The sequence below is a fragment of the Arachis ipaensis genome, chromosome B5, assembly GCF_059453495.1.
Source record: "Arachis ipaensis isolate K30076 ecotype BB chromosome B5, ASM5945349v1, whole genome shotgun sequence".
Classification (NCBI taxonomy): domain Eukaryota; kingdom Viridiplantae; phylum Streptophyta; class Magnoliopsida; order Fabales; family Fabaceae; genus Arachis; species Arachis ipaensis.
Window position 1 is genome coordinate 5219242 of NC_142440.1, and position 24756 is coordinate 5243997.

Here is a 24756-nt window from a genome sequence, read left to right on the forward strand (position 1 = left end):
CACACAGCTTCATGATTCATGTGGCTCCATGAGTTTTTCAACATGCCAGGAATCGGTAATTCAATGCAATTGCGAATAGAATAGTAAAATGTAGACAAACTTTTGGTAATTTCCAAATTATTTAGCATTGAATAAATCAATAGACTATTAGACTTCAAACAAATTAGTAAATTTATATTTTATAAACGTTTTTTAAAGTTAACTGTTAATAAGAATTTAAATATAAAATCTAATATAGTATAGAGATCTGATTGAAAAAAAAATATATAGAAATTTAATTGAAAAATCGGTAAAATTATAAGAATCGATAGAATAATTAAATCTTAATTTAAAAATATATTTTTATTTCTATATTTTAACAATATTGCATAATACATTTATTATTAATATTAGTGTCTTGTCAAATATTTTTTATGTTCATCAACTCATATTTTATTGATTATTTTTATATAATACCAAAAAGTTATAGTTCAATAATTAAAAAATGAGGTAATGACCAAATCAGTACCCAAAAGATTCAAACGCTGACATTTTGGTACCTCACTATTGTTATTGACAAAATGATCCTTAAAAAATTTTAAAATTTGACAAGCGTACCCACGAGTTCACCGGAGCACATTTCCGGCAAGCACAGTGCTGACATGGCCACTGCGTTTTGATGACATGGCAAATACCCTTCCCCACCCTAATTCTTCTCCTTCTCCTTCCCCCTCCCCAACGCACTCCCCCTTCCCCTTCCTGAATGCATTCTCCCCCTCCCAACCCTAATCCTTCCCTCCCCCTCCCTAATCCTAATCCCCCATCTCCAACGCACTTCCCCCTCCTCAATCCAAAATTCTCCTTTCTGAACCCTAATCCCCTTCCTTTACCCCTTTGAATTCTAATCCCCTTCCCAACCCAGTGTCTCACACTCTCAACTCTATCTCTCCTTCGTCTTCACTGCTGTCGCCAACCAGAATTAGGAAACTAAATCTTCATCTTTTGTCAGAGAATCCTCATCATGAATTATCCAAAACCCAAATTTAGCTATCCCGAATAAAAAAAAGGCAAGACTTTTGAAGTAAAAAACAGCACTTTGCAACAATCAGCATTCCTCAGGAAAATGTGAGAGTAATAAAGAGTAAATCAGTAAAACACCAAAGAAAGAAAGCACTTTTGGCATGAAAGAAAGCACTTTTGGGTGAAGGGTGGCCAAGCTTGCCGGGAAAGGCCATCTGGGGCTCAAGATCAGTGGAAGTCCGGCGAGCAGAGGGGGAGAATTCATCGGAGTTGTTGGGTCTAAGGAACCTCTCAAAGATGGCCATGAGAAGGAACATGGAGATGAGGATGGCAGTGGCCACAAAGCCAAAGGAGACAGCGTTGACTGAACTCTCGAAGTTGGTCAAATGGGAGTCATCTTTGCTCTGCACATTCACATTCATTGGAGACCCTATTGGTGTCCACCCACCATTGTTGTTGTTGATGTTGTTCTCTTCAACCACCATTTCTTTCAAAACTACTCTGATGCTGGAGTATTCTTCTGTTATGCTATGCTTTCAGCATATTGGTTTTTAATTAATTCTGGTAAAGGTAATAGCTTGTCTTGGTTTTAGTGGAGAATTAGTTAAGGAAGGGGATTAGGGTTTAGAAAGGGGGATTTTGGATTGAGGAGGGAGAAGTGCGTTGGAGATGGGGGATTAGGATTAGGGAGGAGGAGGGAAGGATTAGGGTTGGGGAGGGAGAGAATGCATTAGAAAGGGGAAGGGGGGAGTGCGTTGGGGAGGGGGAAGGAGAAGGAGAAGAATTAGGGTGGGGAAGGGTATTTGCCATGTCATCAAAATGCAGTGGCCATGTCAGCACTGTACTTGCCGGAAATGTGCTCCGGTGAACTCGTGGATACGCTTGTCAAATTTTAAAATCTTTTAAGGATCATTTTGTCAATAACAATAGTGAGGTACTTAAATGTCAGCGTTTGAATCTTTCGGGTACTGATTTGGTCATTACCTCTTAAAAAATTCTATAAACAGTATAAAATTAAAGAAAAAAACGCAAAAATAATTATAAAAAAACAAAAATTTAAATCAAACAAATTATAATTTTTTATATATAAATAATGTCTTTTTTTATCAAGTAATTATTCAAATATTTTTTACCATTTAATTATAGAGTTGATCCTCTATAATATTTTATATTTAATTTTTTTAATATAAATAGATTAAATTTATATAATAGGACAACTTTTATTATTGTGTTGTTATTATATAATCTAAAATTTTCACACATACATTAAAAAATTAAATATGGGGCAAACCTATTATTTTATGGGGACATTATATATATATATAGGTATGTATGTGCTTATAATTTGTTTTTTAAAATTTAATGGGGGCAACTGGACCCCCACACACATACAAGTAGATCTATTTCTACATATTTGTATGGATAATTTTTATTATTTCAATAAATAATTTGATTAATTTTATTTGAATTTTAGTTATGTAACATCACTATTAAAATATTTGAACCTAGTATTTTTTAATTAATGTGTAAAGTATATTCATATTTTAACCAACCTCGCATTTTTATTAATACCGTACACATAAAATAATATATACAACAATAAATTAATAAGCACAAATACAATTGTATATATAATTGCTAGAGAAAATGATAAATAGGTCCCTGACTTTTTGTTCCACGGATATTTTCGTCCCTGACAATTCAAAAATACTTTTAAGTCCCTGACCTTCAAAAAACTTGGACGGATCAATCCCTAACGAAGACATTTGGACGGATCAATCCTTGACGGAGGCATTTGGACGGAGGGACTGATCCGTCCAAGTTTTGTGAATGTCAGGGACTTAAAAGTATTTTTTAATGGTCAAAGACAAAAATATTCGCGGGACAAAGGGTCAGGGATCTATTTGTCCTTTTCTCTAATTGCTATTGTTATATAAATAAACCCCCAACATGTGGGAGTAGAATCACGATGTGAGAAAGTGAGATGGGTGCAGGGTCAATTCGTCAACGTTGTATAAATTTATTTTGTTAGGGTGACAATAATTTTTATGAATAATATAAATAATAAATTTTAAAATTAGTTCAATAAAGTAAAAATATACTATATTTTTAAATTATCCACTTGAATCTTAATATTAGGATAACTATCTGTACATCTAGTAAATTGAATATCCGATATATTCATTATTGATATTGTTTAATATTTTCATTATTTATTTATATTTTTTTTATATAAATAATTTTTTTCTTTTAATTTTTCAAATACAAACACGTTGTACAGAGATATTGATACAGTCTACCTTTCTTTTACTGACTTGACTTTGGTAAAACAAAAAGGGAGATTTTATGATGCTTACCAAGAAAATCAACATAATATGTTGTCTTTATGCGTCAATTATTGATTGGAGGCTATTTTTTTTAAATGAAAAAGAGAAAAGAAAGATTAAATTAAAGTAATATAATAAAAATTTTATTATAATAGTTTATTATAATAATAAATATTTTGAAAAATTTTTAAAATAAATAAATTAAATATTTTATTTATCAAAATATATTATTATAAGAATATTTATTAATTAATGTAATATTATTTATTCCATTTATATTAAAAACAAGATATATATACATATATTTTGTTTACACTATAAATAAAATAATATAAAAAATATTAAAAAAGTCTATTAATGTCTGAAATAATAATAATATATATAAAATTTATTAAAATAATAAATATTTGATATTTTTTATTATAAAATTGTTAAAACATAAACTTAGATGAGTTATGTAAATCGATTTTACTTTTTAAATAATCCAAAATAAACTATAAATACTATCTTTTTAGTTATCCAATAGTTTATCATGAAAATTAAATAGATATATAAATATTTCATTTACACTTTAAATAAAATTGACTAAAAAAATTAATATGTATCTCGTTTACATCGTAAATACGACAAAAATAAAAAAATATGGCTCTACGAGAAATTAATATTTGGCTCTAAACTATTGATTTTGTATTATTTTTTTAGCGTTGTTATTTGTACAAATGTAATATGAGTCCTTGTTTTATTTTTTAATCATAAAAAATAATTGAACTTAAATAATTTGATTAATCATTATAAATTTTAATATAAAAAATTTAAGCATTGATATTTTAATTCATAAAATATATAAATTAATTTTATATTTATTAAAATTAAATTTGATAAAATTATTGAAATGATATAATAAATAATTTTATTGAATAATTTTTAATTTTATTAAATTAACATAATTTTAATAAATAATAATTTATTTTTTTTATTCATGATAGTGCTATGGATGCAGCAATCCCAACCTTACTAAAATTCTTGCGTCGTACGTAGAAGGACATTTAATTTAATTTTTTTAGGATGTAAACGAGATACATATTAAATTTTTTTTAGTCAATTTTATTTAAAGTTGTAAATGAGATACTTATATATCTATTTAATTTTTATGATAGACTATTGGATAACTAAAAAGACAGTATTTATAGTTTATTTTGGATTATTTTAAAAAGTAAAATCGATTTACATAACTCATCTAAGTTTATGTTTTAACAATTTCATAATAAAAAATATCAAATATTTATTATTTTAATTAATTTTATATATATTATTATTATTTTAGACATTAATAGACTTTTTTAATATTTTGTTTATATTATTTTATTTATAGTGTAAACAAAATATATGTATATACATCTTGTTTTTAATATAAATGGAATAAATAATATTACATTAATTAATAAATATTCTTATAATAATATATTTTGATAAATAAAATATTTAATTTATTTATTTAAAAAATTTCTCAATTTTTATTATTATAATAAACTATTATCATAAAATTTTTATTATATTACTTTAATTTAATCTTTCTTTTCTCTTTTTGCTTTAAAAAAAAAATAACCTCCAATTAACAATTGACACATAAGGATAACATATTATGTTAATTTTTTTGATAAGCACCATAAAATCTCCCAAACAAAAATAGTCCATCAGTTCAAACATATAATCAATAGAAATAATATTTTTATTATTTCCGGTTATACTTTAGATTGAATGTATACTTTTATTAAAGTAGTATATATTTATTTTTTAAAAGATATACATAAAAGTGTATTAAAAAATAGTATAAATAACACAATTTTATAATCACTCCTACATTTGATAACTTTTTATATGAATACACTGGTAATATAAAATATTAAAGAAGACCTTTTTTTTTTGAAGCAAAAAAAAAAACTTAACACAATAAAATGGAACAAGAATATTAAAAAGACATGTTTATATTTATATTAAAAACATTAAAAGATATAAATAAAAGATAATAAAATTTACACAATAAAATTTTAATCACTTTTAAAATAAAAATGGTGAAATTCACACATAATAAAAATTATAAATTTAATCATTATTATACTCTTATTTTTCTAATTTACTAATTTCTTTATTTAAAAAAAAATATTTTTCTACTTATCGTATATAAAAACATTCTTAAAAAATATTTGTGTCCACCATAGAACGCATAGGTTTCCTCTATCAACATATATAATGAATTTTTGTAAGTAAAAACATTTAAGCTATCTGCTTGGCTACCTTCACATTATTATTACTAATACCAAGGAAAATGGTGAAGCATCAACCTCGTAGCACCTTGGTTTAGTAGTGATGGGTCAAAGAAACAGTAGTGGTGCAACAACACTTCCAACAAGAGTAGTGAAAGTGGGAGCGGTGCTTGATGTTGGTGGAGCAATGGTTGGAAAGATTGGTTTGAACAGCATCAGAATGTGTATCCATGATTTCTATGTGTCTCATCCACATTACAAAACTAGGCTCCAACTCATTCTAAGGGACTCCCAAAGAGACATTGTTATTGCTGCTGCTCAAGGTTCGTTCCATCTATTTATCTTTATATTCCCTCTTATGATTAGTAGCTTTGCTTTTTCGGTAATACTAGGGGAATAAAAAAAAAAGAACATTCATTAATTATTACAAAATTAAAGAATAAATATTAAATAAGGTAAATTTTAACTATTTTTAACTAATTTTTTTATTATAAAATATTTCCATTACTTTTTATATGCGCATCACGTTTAATTTCTCATTGTATTATGGATACATAGATCAGAGTTGTGATACAATATGGTATATCTAATCATTGTACACTAAGGTGACTTGGCTTACTGTTTTTTTCACTAAAGAGTGCAATACTCTTTCAACTACATGCCTCTGTTCAAGAAAGACGACACTTTTAAGCTTCGTTCTGATAAATGGCAGAATTGCTTAGTTGTAGGACTAGATTGTGTTTTAACAACTGTCAACATAAGTTATATATAGAAATGTCAATTAAAAAGTTTGGTTATTTATATATATAACAATCTATCATATATATTTTTGGTAAGAATAAATTAAAATAACAAATCAAGTGGTTAATATAAGTTATATACATTTTAATTAATAAATCACAACAAATTTTTTTCTAATATAACCACTTGATTTATTATCCTAATTTATTTCTACCAAAAATATATATGACAGATTGTTATATACATAAATAACCAAACTTTCTCATTGACATTTTTATATATAATTTATGTTGACGGTTGTTATATTTAATAAGAAGAAAGAAAGCGAGCAGAGAAATGAGAGTGACTGAATATACTTCTATGCTTTGTATTTCATTGAAAAAAGTGTACTAATCCAAACTTCTTATGAATACTAAAAATTAATTGTCCATCGATCATCATGGTATTTTGTAGTTTTATTCGCATTTTGATAATAAATATAAATTTAATTTTATTATATTATTCTTGAAATTTAATTATAAGCGAGTTGAAATCATTCTACAATTTTATACCTACTTTTATAAAGATTGGTGACTGATATTTTATGTTTATATATATATATATATATATATATATATATATATATATATATATATATATATATATATATTTATGATAATTGTATTCATATAAAAATATATTTTAATTACATTTTATAGGCTTAATTTTAAATTTTGATATTATTAGGGAATAGGGACCCATTTTTTCAGTTTAAAATGGATGTGAGTCTGCTGAGATGGTCTGGTTTATGAGTTATTTAATGATTCTCCTTATTTTTGGAAGATTTTAAAACTAACAGTTAAGGAAATCTTTGAAATTTTGAGAGGATCCGAACTGTACCAGAGTCCTGACATAAAAAACTAAGTATCGAAAGTAACCCTAACACTTTATTTGAAGATGAAAAAAAAAAGAAAAAAAAGAAAATGGAAGAAAAAAAATGAGAAGAAAAAAAATAAAAGAAAAAATTTATTTTTTTTATGTTGTTCGGATGAAAAGAAAGTTAGAGAAATTTTTTTTTATTTGGATGAAAGAAAAAATAAGAAAAAAAATAATAACTAAGTAACATTAACATCTTTACCTATTATATATATAAATTATAATATACTAATGTATTTAAATTATTTTTCTAACAAAAAAAAGTGATTCCAATTGTATTTCAGAATTTTAATGTGTTATCTTTGTTAATAATAAACATTTTTTTGAATTTATCATTTTTTGTTATTTTTTAAAAGGCAATTTTTTTTAATGTATTTTTAATTGTATTGAAAGAGAAAATTTATATTTTTACCTATACTCCCATTCCAATATCTTTTTTTTTTTTTCGCTACTTTAAGGAAAAAACTTTAACCTGGACCTATATGCACTTTTGCATTTTTCATCCAATTTCACCGTTGATCCAAACTAAAAAAAAATCATTTTTTTTTCTTCCATTTTCTCTTCTTCTATTTTTTTTTCTCCAAGTTCATCTTATCCAAACAAAGTGTAAATTATGAAATAATAGCATTCAGTATAGAAGGGGAGTGCTTAACTCTCCTCAAAGTATGACCTATGTTTTTCAATTCTTCGTCGTCCATTTTGATTACACACTAATTTGAACGTTAGAGTAGCCTTACAAGTACTACTCCCATCTAAAAGGCCGACTTCTACACGCTCTAATGCTCATCGATTTTGGTCATTTTTTTAATCTCACTAACCCTACTTAAGTAATCTTCGAACATATATTTATATAAGTATAAAATAATCTATGAAATAAGTATAATTTATTAACTTCACAATAATATCACCTAACTTTTAAATAATTAGTTTTTCTCTTTTTTTAAAAAATATAATAATTTTTGTTTTTATGTTAACTGTATATTAATATGTATTTTTTACTATGTTTATATTGTATTCTTAAAATTTATTCTTATATTGTATATTTTAACAGGAAAAATATAGAGAGACAATAAAAATAAGTCAGACTACGTTAAACTTTATTTTTAACAGGTTACGTCTGTAATGTATTTGACTGACGTAGCTTATAGTTTATTATAAACTTTTTATATGTACTAAGGACCCGTTTGAAAAGTTTTAAAAGTAATTTTTCTAAGCTTTTGACTTATCAAAAATAGTAGTATTAATGTTTGGTACAATTTTCAAAACCAAATTGTAGCTTTCTAAGAAGCTATTTAAGAGCTTATAGAGAAGTTAAAAAAAAATGACTTCTTTCATCACACTACTACTTTTTATCACATTTCTATAAAATAAGCATTTTTAGAACTAAAAATCCAAACACAAAATAATTTATTTATAAGCTACTTTTAATATAACTATTTATTATTTAAGCTATTTTTACAAAAGAAACTTAATTAAACTGTTTATCCAAACTGAGCCTAAATTTGGTTTAGTCTGAAATTTGATAAAAGGTTTGATATATAAAATTTTTTATCAAAATAAAACATAAAAAATATTTATATACAACATACTAAATTATATCTTTATAATAATATTTAAAATTTTAAAGTATTTAAAATATAAGAAAAAAATTATAATAAAGTATAATAAACTTAAAAAATTTAATAATTTTTTTAATTATAAAAAATAATTTATATATTTATTTATATTGTAACAGCTTCAGACATAGGCTATTATATAAATTTAGGTTTGTCTATTAAAAAAATTAGATTTTAAATTAATCTGAATCTAAAATTATTTTATGATAGACCAGCCTGAATAGAAGTCAGATGGTAAATTTTTGATAGATTATCTGATTTATTTTATTTATATTTTTATGTGATTTCTGATATAAGTAATATAAAGATTAGGCTAAATATAGATATTGATATTGATATAGAAATACAAAATCTAATCAATAATCATGATACTAGAAAAAAATATGGCTCTTCCTAGTCCTAAAGGCCAAACTCTATTAAGTGAAGATATTACATTGATTCCAAACTCTATTATAGCACAACAATAATGTTGTTCCAAAAATAAGTTTTAGCAAATAGCAATAGCCATTATTAGCCAATTGGAAGGGCCCGGCTTTATGTTCGCTTAGGTAGCGTTTGGTGGAGAGACAGAGACAAAAAGACTGAGACTGAGAGACAGAGACTAAGAGATAGAGATTGAAATAAATTTCAGTATTCTGTTTGGTACAAACTGGGAGACAGAAATTGAAACAAGAATGAAACTCTAATTTAATTTGCACAAAGGGTAAAATTAGAATTAATTAATTGAAATGAAGGTGTTTTAGGTATAAAATGTTATTAAAGTTTCAGTCTCCATCTCTAAAAATTTTAGTCCCCTGTGTCCTCACTTTTTGGAGGTACTGAAATACTGAAATTTTAGTACCAGTCTCTAAACTAACAAACATGATACTGAGTCTCAATCTCTCAGTCTCTGTCTCAGTACCTCAAAACAAACGATACCTTATTGATTTTAGCTTAGGTTATCATTATTTTACTATTCCAAATGTAATTAGTTTTCAATCCCAACACTTTTTTAAAATAGCTTTTCTTCCCTTGACTTTAATTTTAGTTGAGATAGATACAATTTATCCTTAAGTTATTAGGTAGTATTTGTTTTGAGGTATTGAGATAGAGATTGAGAGATTGAGATTTAGTATTATGTTTGTTGGTTCAGAGATTGGTACTAAAATTTTTATTTCTGTTCCCAAAATTTCAGTATTTCAGTACTTCCAAAAAGGCAGACAAGGATGATTTGTCTTAGTAACCAAGTCCCTTTGCTCTTGGTTTTCGAAAAAGCAAGATCAGAAATTAGGTATAGTTTGATCCTCTGCTGAGCATAGCTTAGCCTTAACCTCCCTTGGAGTCGAGATAGGCTTGCAGTTGAGCATTCCATCTTTTTGATGACTTGCTTTAACCCGTACATAGCTTTTCTCAATTCTGACACATAATCGTAATCAGGGTGAGCTTGCCTTGTCCTTGTGGCTGCTCCATGTCACTTTCTCGATCGAATTCTCCATATAAGAAAGCAGCATTAGGGTCGACTCAAGCAAGGGTTACAGTTACAATCTGACCTAGTTACAGTGTAACAATAAAGTAAGCCTTAAGCAAAACAAAGAGAAAGTTCTTTGCTAAAGAAAAGTTCGCTATAACAGCTCTGTTAAGCACCTCTAGTCACTTTGAATTAAAGCATCTGTTAAGGAAAGAAGAATCAAAGGATTCATCTTATAGCTCTTTTAAAGCTCAAGTCAGGATTCCCGAGAGAGATTTCTTAAGTAGTGTGCAAGGATGCTTGCTCTAGTCGTGGTCTGTGTATACCCGGGGAGAGAGTTCGCATGAGTTACCGAAAGCAGGTGACCAGCTAGCTTCGTCTATTCTTGTAGGCCTGGGAAGGCGGTAATCTTACTTCCTGTGGAGGTTTTCCAGCTTTGTATGATATGGTATGAGCATTACGGCCTGAGATTAAGACTTTTTATTAGGCCGTTAGGAAGAGATCTTGATATTGACTTACGAGAGCCTACAGCAGTAGAATGAAGTCCAGGAGTTCAGTCGTCTAGGGTGAAGTTAGAGGCCCTAATCCAAGAGAACCATCGGGTGCGGAGCTCAAATGCCCGCCTATGATCTTCCAACCTGGGTATTGAAGTCAAAGTCAGTTGTTTAATTTGTATATTAAATACACGCCTGGCAGGTAAACTGGCTAGTTGGTAGGCCAGGAACTCATAAAGAATAAAGAGCTGCATGAAAGCCTCTTCGATCTCTTGACTTAGGAAAGGCCGATTCCGAGTTAGGAAAGCATTTCGAAGTCGAACGAGCGCAGACTTATAAGGCAGTAGCATTAGGAGCAGATTTAGAGCTTCTAGACGAAAGTCAGGACTTAGAGCTTCCGGAGGTCAGCTCTTCCTAAACCAGGTGAAGAACGTCTTATTCCAGTCTCTTCTATTCCTAGTCCTCCTCCCCTCCTTAATCAGAGAAGGTGGGAAAGCCAGTTCAAAACTAAGAGTTGGGGACGCAAGTCATCCTTAGATGAGATTATGATTCCTTACGGCCATAAAGCCCGTAGAAAATGGAACAAAGAACAACCAATAAGCCTCGGCAAAAAGAGAAGGCTAGAGCACTCCCAAGGCAGAAGCCAGAGTTAAGTCTCACCAGGGATTCTATTCCAACCTCTGCTATTCCCACGACCTTTAGAGGATATGCCATTGAATTTAGAATCAGATCGTCTCTTCCCCACGGAACTAGTGTCTAGCGAAAAGTGAGGAGTTACAGCTTTGGGTGAATGAGAATCAGATCCTTTATCAACTGATCCTAAGGCTCATCCCGCCTCTGTTCTAGGCTTCAATTACTAAACCCGGTGAATCCATTCCCTGGGAAGTTAGGTAGGCAAGGAATCCAAGCCCGACAGGATGACATTCATCTTTCTATATCTCTTAGCCTAGACTTCCGCAGATATAGTAGACAAGGAAGAAAGTAAGAAGAATGGAAGGCTTAAGTTGCAGTTACAGGCTTTCTAGTTAGAGTTAGGAAAGCTCCTCCATTCCAATGCCCTCTGGCCGTCTATTGATCAAAGTGAAGATTAAGAGTAAGTTGAATAGATTCAGGATGATGAAATGCCTTAGAAAGAAGTGACTCCTAGACTTCATTGCTATTGTCTTTTCCCCTTCCAGTGATGATTGAGAAGATGCCTCGGCCGCATAGCCTTAGATTCTATTAGGATTCCTTACAAGACAAGGTCTTTAATTCCCCGTGAAGTTACTGAGTAAAAGAGTCTAATAGGAAGTTACAGCCTTCTTCAGATCAGCCCGAGATAACTCATTCTATTGCTTACTCCCGCCTATTCTATTCCAAAGCCATGGGGCACTTCACAACAACTTACTTGGTCGTCTATGTACATTGAACCTTTGTTTGCGAAAATCTCATACATAAGAGAAGAAAGCTGCTAGCAGAGGGTGGAGGAGTGCTAAACATTCGTGGATGGATCGAGTGAAGTGTACTGATTCCTTTCGAGATTGGGTTGGTGTTCCGTTACAGGGGCCCAGGAAGGAATTTGAATTTGCTTTGTGGTATCGTAGAAAAAGAAAAGTAGCTGCAGATGAATGCCCAGAATAAGCTGCCTTAGAATAGGCTATGGGACTTGAGGCAGAGAATGTCCTTACTGTCTTAGTTCAGTACATAGAGCGGCTATGAGTAGGAGCTTGAAGCCTACCCGCAGTTGATGGTCTTGTTGGAATATGCGCAGTTCCCGACTCCGAAGCTATTTCATCCGTTTTCGATTGTTTAAGTCCTTACGGGGTGAAAGGCATAAAAGAATGAATACCAGGCGCAAGCTCAAGGCGAGACAAAACAGAGAATACAGTAAGCGATCGAAAGCTGGATTCACAGGCCAACCTGGCTGACTTACCACAGACAGTGGGGCAGAGAATTTCTTTTAAAAAAGGAAGAAAGAATCAAATCCGAGGAATAGCGTAGTATAGATGTGTCCTTGGGAATCCAATTTCCTTCTTCTCTTGGTTCTCATTGGGATAAGGCTCTAGTTCGACTAGCTTGAAGGTGGGCTTGCTTAGCAGTAGGAATTGGATATAGAGCTGCAAAAGCTTAACTTGGCTAGAGGGGAAGGTCGGAGTTCACACCCGCTTTCATTTAATATGGATAGAAACCCTTGTAGTTCAGTGAGCCGAGGGCTAGAGTCATTCATGGCATGCTTTTTCCAGATCCTACCGAACAACGAGAGATGGACTTACCAGGTATGACAGTCGCTAGGCTTGGTCTTCTTTGTATCCAGAGTAAGTCTACCCAGAGAAAGGGGAAGCTCTAAAAGAAGGTTCGAGGAGCCTTGCCAATTAACAAAAGATTGGAGAGATGGGCATAAGAATTTTTTATAGTATTATTAAGAGAAAGAGATTCGGATTCTAGTGCTCCCAAGGGAGAATCGCGCCTTTTTTTTTCTAGTTCAAATAGCCCGAGTCTGACTCATCTCCCGGGGGAGAAGGGGAAGCAGGGGTGGTAGAAGAATAAGTAAAGGGAGTTTTTGCTCCCGTTCGTTAAAGGAAGTGATCTGACTCTTTCAGAAAGACGAAACTCCGAGTGAACTGAACAAAGCAGACTGAGACTGACTTTAATTCCTGAAGTAGGGGATAAAAAGTCAGTGGATTAGCATTCGTTAACAGAGATGAAAAGCATCAAATCCGAATCTGAGATCTTGAGAGATCGAATCATAGCTATGTAAAGTAGCCTTGGGCTGAGACGTGATCTCTTCCCCTCGTTTTCATTGGGTCACTCACTCGCCTACAGGTGAGAGAATAAAGATGAGTTCACAGCTTATGAAACCATTGCTATTATTGTTCCCAAGAGTGAAGAGTCGACAAAAGTTCACCACAAAAAGCATAGTCACAAGGGCTGAAAGAAGAGTGATTTGAATTAGCCTCGGGTAACTTAACTACCTTTCCAGAAGACCTAGAGTCACTCGCTTCCTTTGGAACAAGAGTAAGAACTCTTAGTCATTGTCTTTCGACTGGCATTATCACACCTTCTTTCATCCATTTTTCATTTGCTACAAGAGGAGTAGCAAGAGATTTGCAACCAAACATCTTGAACAACTTATTCGATTTTCAGCATCTTTTTCCGGCGACTGAGAAGGCTTTTTAGAGTTGTTTTCTTATGCTTAACATTCCAGGATGAATATTTTTAGTTATGTTTGTGGATGTGGTGTTTGGTTGATGTATATGAGTTTAAGCATTACCACACGCTTCTTTTAGAGAAATAGAGTCTCTTAAGCTGTTCAAATCCCTACCTATGGCGGAGGAGACCTCAAGTAACGTAACCGGGCCAACCCAGAAGCCGATCACACCCATGGGAAGCAGGCTGAGTGACCACTCCAGTTTGATGATCACTACTGTGAAGTTGGATGGAAGAAACTACTTAGCTTGGTCTCAGTCGGCAAGGATGTTCATAGGGAGCAGAAGGATGAGCCGAACGAGAGCGAGGCTAGTCTCAGCGGGAGGGCTGCCCCTATTTGAAGTTGTTGATATAAAGATGTTAATTGAATTTTGTTAAATAATAATTTAATTAAACATACTAATTATTTAATAATTTTTAATTATTAATTTTAAATTAAGACAATTTCACATGAGTAGTCACGATAATTTAAACTTTAATATAATATTACAACTTACAATTTTGTGAAAATGCATATAAAAATTTGGTTATGAAATGCATCAAAATTGTGATAATGTTAAAATTAATTCTGCTAAGAAGACATAAAAATCTAAACAATGTGAATAACAGATACTGAATTTGGCCCCATATAAGGAAAAAAAAGTAAAAAAACTCCTCAAATTACTTGAGCAAAAAAATTCAAAGTTATTTTAAGAAATTAATCATCATAACCCTAATTTATCTAAGGAATTCACCCAAACACCCTCTTCTCCCCTCAAACCGTCTGCTACCCCCACCCTCATCAATCATCCCACCTCTTTGACGTTAGAAGCTCCCTCACCAGCCATCATCGTCCACCCCTGTAGCCCCCTCCCCCATCACCGCCGCAGGATCGTCATCAAACAACCATCCATGTAGTTATTAAAATAATCATCCGGCTACCTAGTGAAACGACCATCCAAGATTTATTAATTGTATATACTTTAACTGAATTGAACAAAATAACCATCCAATTAATAATTAAAATAACCATCTACATACCTATTAAATTGAACATCCAACACATTTACAGGGTGGAGAGAGTCGATGGCAACGCATGGAGGCAGAGGAAGAGATCCAGCGACGGAGCAGCCATGCAACGACAACTTCGGTTAGGCGAGGTTGCGAGTTTGCTCCGTGGGCTTCGAACCCGAACGCACAGCGGCTAGAGATGGAAGAGGAGGAGGAGTCGAATTGGTGGGAGGAAGGGCAGCGTCAATGAGGTGCGGCACAGTAGAAACAACGACGCGACGGGGAGGACAGACGACTGGGATAACGTGCGTCTCGAACGGTGCGACGGGAGGCGGCGGCCTGCGATGGGGCCTGCACAGCCGGTGGCAGGTGGGCAACGGTAACGAGGACGCATGGGGCTGCTGCGGCATGATCTCCCATTGCTACGACGCGATCTCCCATTGCTACGGCGCGCAAGCGGAACGCGAAGAGGCTAGGCGTCGTCGGCGGGAGGATGGGCGGTGTCGGACCGGACAGCGGGAAAGTGCAGTGGCGCCGAGGTGACTCTGCGGACCGGAGATCGCAAATGGCGAATGAGAGGTTAGCGTGATATTGGGAGTAAATGTGCCAATTGTGATTTAGTTTAATTGCAAATTCTTATTTTTCAATTTTCAAATATGAAATTAAAAATAATTAATTCATAATCTGATTTATTATTTTAATTTTAATTTCTTTTTTTATTTCATTGTTCACCTTGTTTAATATTTTTATTGTCTTTCTATACTTTTCCTATAAACTATAATGAGAAATCAGAACTGAGGCAATGTTTGGTTTATGTATATTATAAAACATAGACAGAGAAATATAAATATTAAATATATAAACACAAGTTATTAGTGTGTATATATTATATTGGATAAATTATTGAACAAGACACAATAAAATTAAAAAAAAATCCTATATTTTTTAATAATTTCTTTTTAAAACAAAAAACAAATAAATCATCCACTATTATTACTACTACTATTCACCGCTTCTATTACCATAGATTCATCATCACACACATCTAATAAAAAATCAATAAACAAGAATTTTACAAGAATCAACAAGATTGCCATTTGTTTTTCAAAAAGAAAAAAACGAAAGGGAAGAAAAAGACGACAAAAAAAGATCTTAGGAGACACAAAGCGAATCTGTGAAAGGAGATGAAGAAGAAGGCGATAAAGGAGGACAACGACAAAGACAAAGGGCGACGAAAGTGGAGGTGGAGCCGAAGTCGAGGTAGAGACGGAGTATATCAAGGAAAGAGGTGACGATGGGCAATACGAAGAGACAGTGTTGTCAGAACCGGACCAATCCGGCCGGTCGGACCGGAAAACCGGCGAACCGGTGTCATAACCGGTCCGGATGAGGCATCTAACCGAATAAGGAATCGAACCGGAATGACCCGGCCAGGTTTGATCAGAACTGGTGAACCAGCAGGTTTCATTTAACCCGGACCGGTTCGAACTTTTTTTTTGTTTTTTTTCTGTGCTGGAAACGACGTCGTTTCTTAATAAAAATTAAAAAAAAAAAAACAAAAGCTACTGCTGAAAGTGTAACCCTAGCCTCCATCCGTCTCATTCACTCCATCCCCTGTTTGATACTTTGATTTCTGTTTGATTTTTGGTTGTTCACATATGTTTGATACTTTGATTTCTGTTTGATTTTTGTATGTTGGCAGATGAGAACATGAATACTTCCACATATTTTTCTGTTTGATCTCTCTTGTTTCTTGATTTATTTTTTATTTCTGTTCAGTTTGTTGATTATCCATTGTTGGTTGCTGTTGTATATTATTCTTAGTAGTTAGTGGATTATTGTTGTGCATTATTCTTGGAGATTAGTCATTTAGTCCTGGTTGATTAGGAATTTAGGATGGCTTCATCAAATACACCATCAGAAATATCAACTTCTCAGGAACAAGGATCAACTCCTGATCCAATAATTGGAACCCAAAAAAATAGTAACAGAGGAAAAACTGATCCTGCATGGGGCCATTGTAAACAAGTTTTGGATAAAGAAAAAACTGCTCTGTTATGTATTTATTGCGAGAAGCTTATTAGGGGTGGAGGAATTAATCGGGTTAAGCATCATTTGGCTGGAAAAGGTAGAGATATTGAGGCATGTCGAAAGGTGTCAGCTGTGGTGAGACACCAATTCAATCAAAACATTGAAGATCTTCGAACCAAGAAAAGGAAAACTCAAGAAGAATATGCAGAAAGTTATGGTGCTTGTGATGACGTTGAAAGGGAATTTGATGAGATTGAACGTAATGAGATGCGACAACAACAAGCATCAAGAATTCCAGCACCTAGCTCTAGAAAGGGTGTTGGAAAACAACTCAAGATATTACAATCCTTTTTTCCACCTGCAACAACACCTAGAGCTCAACCAAGTATTAAAAGTGTTCTCCAAAGTAAAGAAATTGTGGAGAAGTGTGATATTACTATTTCAAGATGGATGATGGATGCCTCTGTGCCATTCAATGCGGTTAATTCAGCATATTATCAGCCGATGATTGATGCTATTGCAAACATGGGTGCAGGGTATAAAGGGCCAAATTACCAAAGAGTTCGTGGATATTTGTTGAGTAAATTGGTTGAAGATGTAAAGAAGATGATTGAAGGTTATCGTGTGATTTGGAAACAAACTGGATGTACTATCATGGCTGATGGATGGACTGATCGTTGTAGGCGTACTTTAATTAATTTCTTGGTTTATTGCCCTAAAGGAAGTGTTTTCCTAAAGTCAGTTGATGCTTCTCATATCTCGAAAACTGCTGAGGCTTTGTTTAAGTTGCTTAGGGATGTTGTGTTATTTGTTGGTCTTGAGAATGTTGTACATGTAGTGACGGATAATGCTGCAAATTACGTTGCTGCTGGAAGGTTGTTGGAATTGGAGTTTCCTAGATTGTATTGGTCTCCTTGTGCGGCACATTGTATTAATCTAATGTTGCAGGATATTGGGAAGTTCGTGGAAGTGACTGAAACTGTGTCACAAGCTTCAATGATTACGAAGTATATCTATAATCACTGTCATCCGTTGTACTTGATGAGACAATTCACAGGCGGTCGAGAAATACTTCATCTAGCTCCAACTCGATTTGCCACTAATTTCATTGCTTTGCAAAGTATTTTAGCTCAAAAGGATGTATTGAGAGCTATGGTAACATCTAGAGAATGGACAAGTTCAGCTTACTCTAAAGAAGCCAAAGCTAAAAAGTTTGTGGATCAAGTCTTAGATTCTAAATTTTGGAATCAATGCACTGATATTGTTAAGCTTACGGAACCACTTGTTCATGTATTGCGTATTGTGGATAGTGAAGATAGAGCTGCAATGGGTTTCATTTATCAAGCTATATATAAGGCTAGGGAAGACATGGTGAAGAGGTTTCAAAAAAGAAAGAGGGTTGTTGAACCTTATTTGAAGATTTTAGATTCACGTTGGGATTCACAACTTAAAAGAAACCTTCATGCTGCTGGTTATTGGTTAAATCCAGCTTTTCGATTTAATTCTGCAGAATTTGACAAGCACAAAGAAACAATTTCTGGCCTACTAGATGTGATTGAGAGATATGCTTACGGTGGTGCTAATTTGAATACTAAATTGACAAGTGAGAAGAGAATCTTTAAGAATGCTGAAGGAGATTTTGGAAGACAGTCTGCAATACGTGAGCGAAGCACAGTGATGCCTGGTAAATTTTTTATTAAAATTAGTCTTTTATGATTGTGACATGTTTAAGATTTGATTTTTATGATTGTGATTATTTTCTTTTTCTGTTAAGATCAATGGTGGGAATCTTATGGATGTGGAGCACCAAACCTGCAAAAGTTAGCGATTCGTGTTTTGAGTCAAACTTGTAGTTCTTCAGGTTGTGAGCGTAACTGGAGCATTTTCGAACACATTTACTCAAAGAAAAGGAATCGGTTAGAGCATCAAAAGCTTAATGATCTTGTTTATGTTCATTACAACTTAAGGCTACAACAAAAGGTACTTTTTATTATTCTTTCTTGAAGGCATTATTTTAAATTTTTAGTCATAATAAGAATAATCAAGTTAATTGATAATATAGGAACCGAATGAGAAAGCAAAGTTATGATCTAATTTGTCTTGATGCACTTGAGGATCATTCGGAATGGATAATGGAAGATTCACCACTATTTTTAACTCCTGAAGAAGTTGATGCTTTACGGAATGATCTTGCAAATATGTCTCTTCAATCAACTTTAGATGATTTGGGTATGTTTTTGTTAGGGATGATTTTGTAATGCTTTAACCAAATGTTTTGCCTTATTATTGATTATGATTTGTGAAACATTATTGAAATGCTAGATGAATTGAATCTGGAAGATGATCGAGATGATGGTGAAGCTAATAATACTTCTGCGGAAAATGCAAATCAGAATGAAACCAATCAGGATGTATCTCCAGATTTGTCAGATGAAGAAAGATATCCAGACTTTGAAGTTACTCCTTAGATATAATCCATGAATTGTTATTTTCATTGTGTTAAATTGAGTTGTTCATGTAATAGACTAATAGTACTAACAAATTTTATGTTTATTTTCGTATTACTACTTAGTTTTAGGATTTGAGACTTAATGTTTATTAAAATGTTATTGGAGATATGTTTTTTCACTGTTAATTTTTAAGTTTTTAGCTATTTTATACGTTTTACTTATGTGGGACCGGGTTAACCGGTTCAACCAGTGACCCACCGATTGAACCAGTGACCCAGTAACCTGACCGGTTCGATCACCGGTTTGGTTCTGACAACTATGCGAAGAGAGAGAGAGAGGGGGGCTAACAAACTAAATGAGTGGTGGAGAGTGAGAAGGAGAGGACAAAAGAAGGGCGCAGCGGTGGTGCTAGCGATAGCAAAGGGAGCAACAATAAAGAAAGAAAGTGGTGATGGAGGGAAGATGGAGGAAGGAGAGAGAAGGATAATGAGCCATTGAGTTAAGAAACAGAGAGACGGGGGAATGAAAGTGGGAAAAAAGTGGGACTAGGATTAGAAATAAAGTTGGTATTTTAAAAGCGGGTTTATCTATCTTGTTCTTAAAGGCATATATTAAGTTTATAAATTAAAAAAATTATTAAAAATATAAAATATTTAAGTTTTTAATATATTTGTTTTAGATTTATTAAATAAAAATATTTAAAATTTGTCACTAATGGTAAGCTTAGATTAGCTAAATTCTTTAAGAATTAATAAGAGATAAAAATATAAAATGTTATGTCTAATTGATTGTATCTTTGTGTCTCAACATTTTAAAAAAATACTAAATACATATATTTTGTGTGTATTATTATACTATTATATCCATAAAAATTTTTGTCTCAACAAAAAAGATATGTACTACTATGTTTATTGGCCAATTTACACAAATAAAATAATTTGAAAGAATGCTGATCAGATTACAACTTTACAAAATACCAGATGCAATTACAACTTTTCAATTTGTATGTAAACTGTGACACCCTAACGCAGATTCGATTAACATGTAAACCGCTACACCTTGTCGCGGTTTATGGTCAGAAGCTGAGAGAACATAAACCGTTACACCCTATTGCGGTTTATGAAGAGATAAGCTGCAAGGGTAATCCGCTAGACCCTGTAGCGGATTATGAAGGGATTGCCTCACTATATAAACTGCGTGAGGCTGTAGCGGATTTCATTTGAGGCGTTTTGAAAGTGAGATAGAGAGAGAAAGTAGTGAGAAGTTAGAGAGAAATGTTGGATTTTCTTCGGGTTTTTTGGAGCAATCTCTTCAAGTGGAACCATAGCAGATGAAAGGCGCTTGTACCGGCTCAACAGCATTGCTCATGTAGCCAGCAGCATCAATGAAAAGGTAAGTTTCTTCATTCTCTTTCGTTTGGATAATATCCGTATATTTATTTAGTATTAAGGAACTTATAGATTAATTAGAAAAACATAACCTTAGTTTACTTTAGGGTTTGAAAATTAAAATTTAAAATTTAGAAATAAATGTAGAGAATTTGAACTTAGATATTTAAAAATTAAGATTGGAATTTGAAATGTAGACTTTATTGCTTGTTTTTAATTTTTGCAATTATTATCTAAATTTTGAAATTTGAAACTTATATTTTTGAAGGTGTAGGGCTTACTAATTGAAATTTAAAATTGACATTTTGACTAAATATTGACTAAAATTTGCAGCACTTTTATTGATACTGCCGCATCGGCTCGAACCAGAGGAAAGATCTTCGCACATATGAGATGATAATCAAGCTGTCGATAGTCACTGGATATTGATGTAGCCAAGCATGTGTGTGGTCCGTTGTACCGTCGAACCTCCCAGGTACTCTTTCGCTGCCGAAGGCTGATGCGAATCATCCACGTGCAACCTTTACCGAACTTCTTGCACCTCCCATGATACTTAAGATGATCCGACTCCATCACCCTGTATTCGACACCACGGCGAATGTTGTAATCCTTTACACTCAACAACTTCCTCCTTACTTTGGAGAGATTGGCCAACTTGAAATTCAACTACAGCATTTCCCTCATGCAATTCTTGACCCCCAAAGGTTGGAACTGTGTCCGGTGGTTGGCCGATGGCTTTCAAGTTTAGCGTAGAGAAGTGTGGAGGATGTTGTTGTGTGCTGGAACTTGACGGCACCTGAGATGATGCTGGGTTTGTCGGAATATCATCGTCACTGTCCCCACTAATGTTAGCAGGCTCTTCATCCGAATCATCCTCTCGCATTGCATTTTCAATCCGATCCGGTTCCCCCTCATGTCCAACATCTGGAATCGGACGGACTGACATAACTACCCCAACTGCACCAGTTGGACGATTAGCCAACAAATAATCACGTGCAATGACAGGTATCGAGGTAGAAGCACCCCCCATCGTAGTCGACTAAGGATTCGATGCCGATGCCCCATAACTATCGAGGCCATGCTCCAACTTCGCAAACAACTCATGTATCCTCACTTCTGAAAAATTCCGACGACAATGAAACAACACCTGCATATCTTCATCGGATCCTATCACAACTGTTTCATATTTCACACCGGTTGACACAACCGAAATAGGAATCTTGTAGAACAGCTTCTTCACCCACTTTGTGCCGCACACACCCAACTTCTGCAATATACTGGTTTTCAGATCTAACAGTGTATTAGATGACTTGATGAAAACGCTCACTGGTTCTCTATCGGTAAACTTTACACCGTGACTTCTACTCTTTTTTATTTTTTCAGAGAAATGCACTAGCACTAAAAAGCTCTCCTCACTCTCCATTCTAAAGTTTTGAATGAAAATGACACTCTACACAACTTGTTGGGCATATATAGGCATTTTCAAAACTGTCACGTCCTTCATAATCAGGGTCTAGCAGATTACCCTTGCAGCTTATCTCTTCATAAATCGCTACAGGGTGTATCGGTTTATGTTCTCTCAGCTTTTGACAGTAAACCGCGACACGGTGTAGCAGTTTACGTGTTAATCGAATCCGCATCAGGGTGTTGCAGTTTACATACAAATTGAAAGGTTGCAAATGGGTTTGGTGTTTTGTAAAGTTGTAATCTAGTAAGTTTCTTTCCAATTGTTTTATTTGCGTAAATTGCCCATGTTTATATCTCTCAAAAATGAAAAAAACATATACACACAAAATTAATTACTAAATTAATTACCCATAAAAAATATACATTAAAATATAAAATATATATTAAAAATAAATTAAATAATATATATTTATACATAAATATATAATAATTTATTTCTATAATATTTTTAGGGCAATTTACATAAATAAAATAAATGGAAGAAAGTGTTATGCAAATACAACAATTCAGAAGACCAGACACAAATACAACAAACCTAATAATATGTAATATGCGACACCCTAACGCGGTTTCTGATTACACGTAATCCTATTATGTAACGACATATTCTGTTGCCTGTGAACGCTATAAATACATCGGGTTGGCTGCATATTCAAAAATAAAGAACACCTGATTAATTTCTAACACTGACATCACCAAACCATAATTTATGTTTCAAGACATAAACTACTTAGGTTTTAAAATTACAAATTTATCATCTACAATTTAAATTTCAACTTCAGGACAACAAACGTCACAAAATTAAATCAAATTGTAAATCTTAAATTTCTATTAGTAAACCCTACACCTCCAAAAACTAACACCAAGCAATAAATCCTACATTTTAAATTTCAATCTTAATTTCTAAATATCTAACTTCAAATTCTCTATATTTAAATTTAAATTTTATATTTTATATTTTAATTTTCAAAACCTAAACTAAACTAAAATTTTATTTTCCTAATTAATAAATAACTTCTTAAAGATTGAATAAAATATACAGATATTATCCAATTGAAAGAGAATAAAGAGACTTACCTTTTTATTGATGGTTCCGACTACGTGAGCAACGCCGTTGAGCCAGTACAAGCGTCTTTCATCTTCCATGGTTTCGCTTAATGAAACTGCTCCAAAAAACTCAACCTAAACCCAACCTTTTTCCTATAACTTCTCTCTATTTTTTCTCTCTAAGTCACTATCAACACTCATGAAATGAAATCTGCTACGCGGTTTTTATAGTGAGTCACTCCTTTCATAATATAATCCGCTACAGGATTTCGCGAAATACACTTTGAGCCTATCTCTTCATAAATCGCTACAGAGTGTAGCGGTTTATGTGTTTGCAGCGTTTGAACGTAATCTGCGACAAGATTTAGCGGATTACATGTAATCAAAAATTGCATTAGGATGTCACAGATTACATATAATTAGGTTTGTTACATTTAAGTCTGATTTTCTGAATTATTATATTTGCATAACACTTTCTTCCATTTATTTTATTTATATAAATTGTCCATATTTTTACAATAAAAAAATCAAATGTAAATTTTTTTTTTTAAGACCGATTAGAATGCCGATCTCCTATGATAATGACAGCCAAATTTGGACCACGAATAAACACGATTTATGACTTTTGACATGATATCAACTACATATACTACACATAAAAAAAAGTAGCTATTATGTAGAATACGTATTTAATATTTACAAAAAAATTAATAATATTATTATAAAAATGTTTGATAATTTTTGCAGTTGATTATTTTATTAAAAATTATATAAAATAATATATATAAAAAAATACATGGTGTCTAATATTTATGGTTGACTTTTTATAGTTAAAATTCAGGATTATAACCAAACATATATTTTTTTAGCAAAAATATTATGTGTACACAAAATCTTCATATATATATATTTAATAATTTTTCTAAAAAATTAAAAAGAATATTGACAAATATCAACTAGAGTATATTTTTTTATATAATAAAAATAAATTACTAAAAATATAATCAAATTCGATTTATATTAATATTTCATTTTTTTTCGAATTTGAATTCATTTGTTTTTCGCGATTCTATGTTTTCAACACTAAACTATTGACAACAGTATTGAAAACAAATATAATCCGATTACAGAAGCAATTTTTAGTAAATAGTGAGTTCGTTAAACTTTCTGTGATACAAACATAAAGTTCCTTTTTTTTGAAGGGAAAAGGGGGTTGCTAACTCAATGGTATATATATATATATATATATATATATATATATATATGTTTTATTTTAATAATTAAATCTAATGCAGACCTAATATAATTAATTTTTGAATAAAATATTTATATATTTATTTTATTTTATATATTATTAAAATTGTTATTGAGTAGACTTAACTCCCTTCAAAAAT

General features: G+C 32.3%; 2 protein-coding genes across 2 annotated transcripts; one reads left to right on the forward strand and one right to left on the reverse strand.

Annotated features, from left to right (window-relative positions):
• Positions 1 to 1094: 1094 nt before the first annotated feature.
• On the reverse strand, positions 1095 to 1484 carry LOC148563256 (uncharacterized). Its single transcript, XM_088486690.1, has one exon. It carries the CDS (start codon positions 1482 to 1484, stop codon positions 1095 to 1097), a length of 390 nt encoding a protein of 129 aa, XP_088342816.1.
• A 15391-nt stretch (positions 1485 to 16875) lies between these two features.
• Positions 16876 to 19478, forward strand: LOC107640009 (uncharacterized). Its single transcript, XM_088486691.1, is given in 4 exon segments — positions 16876 to 18694; positions 18785 to 18990; positions 19047 to 19239; positions 19333 to 19478. Coding segments are annotated over 4 exon segments (2364 nt in total).
• Positions 19479 to 24756: the final 5278 nt, after the last annotated feature.